At 49.5% G+C, this 1,008-nt stretch overlaps 1 protein-coding gene across 1 annotated transcript; it reads right to left on the bottom strand.

Annotated features, from left to right (window-relative positions):
• Positions 1–212: 212 nt before the first annotated feature.
• Positions 213–522, bottom strand: LOC104952414 (thioredoxin, mitochondrial-like). Its single transcript, XM_010779228.1, has one exon. It carries the CDS (start codon positions 486–488, stop codon positions 216–218), a length of 273 nt encoding a protein of 90 aa, XP_010777530.1. The 5' UTR covers positions 489–522; the 3' UTR covers positions 213–215.
• Positions 523–1,008: the final 486 nt, after the last annotated feature.

The raw sequence follows: 1,008 nt of genomic DNA, 5'->3' as shown, positions 1-1,008 counted from the left end.
GTCTTGTGCTTTTACATTTGCTTTATCTAAATGTATTCATGCTGCTTTTTATATATGTATTGATTTGGTCAACTCTGTTGTTTTGAAATGTGCTATATAAATAAAGTTGGATTGGATTGAACGGTGTTTCTCCCGTTTGTCCCGGACGTTGAAATCTTCCCTGACAGAAACGCTGTAGTACCACCACGTAGTCACACCCCCGCTCCCCTCAGTACTCACTGTGCGTGGAAGTCCACCAGCACCGGTAGCTCGCTCTTGATGACCCGGACGTCGAAGTCGTCGTGGTCCTGGACGTTGAAGGAGGCGGCCCGGCGGAGGGAGGCGAGGGCGAGGGAGCGAGGGAGGGAGCGGGAGCGAGAGAGGACGGGGACTCTGGAAGACTGCAGGGAGGTAGAGAAGGAAGAGGAGACTGAAGAGGAGACCGGGAGGCAGCGGAGATCTTTGGAAGAGAGCGTCCAAAACCTACGCACCAGCAACCTGTGAGCCATCTGAGGGGAAGAGAGACAACAAGAGAAGAAGAACAATGGAGATTTATTAAAGTATGCACACTTTATAAATCATAAAAAACAAATAGCAGATTGACACTTGTTGAGAGAAAAGCAGCTCTGGTTGCATAACATGGTGTGCCTGCCTGCCTGTCTGTCTGTCTGTCTGTCTGTGTGTGTCTGTCTGTGTGTGTCTGTCTGTGTGTGTCTGTCTGTGTGTCTGTCTGTCTGCGTGTGTGTTAGGGCTGCACGATATTTTTTAATAAAATCGCACGTCCCTGCGATGTGAATATCGCGCATGCGCACATATCGCGGTTATCGCCATGACACGATATATCGTTCAGCCCTAGTGTGTGTGTCTGTCTGCCTGTGTGAAAATGTGAAATCTGAAATGTGTCAAGTTGTTCTGTGTGTGTGTGTGTGTGTGTGTGTGTGTGTGTGTGTGTGTGTGTGTGTGTGTGTGTGTGTGTGTGTGTGTGTGTGTGTACCTGCAGCAGGTCTCTGGGGAAGTCCTTCCCCTCGT

This window comes from Notothenia coriiceps, unplaced genomic scaffold (genome assembly GCF_000735185.1).
Source record: "Notothenia coriiceps isolate Sejong01 unplaced genomic scaffold, NC01 NC01_scaffold00020002, whole genome shotgun sequence".
Classification (NCBI taxonomy): domain Eukaryota; kingdom Metazoa; phylum Chordata; class Actinopteri; order Perciformes; family Nototheniidae; genus Notothenia; species Notothenia coriiceps.
This window is presented reverse-complemented; position numbering and strand designations above follow the sequence as displayed.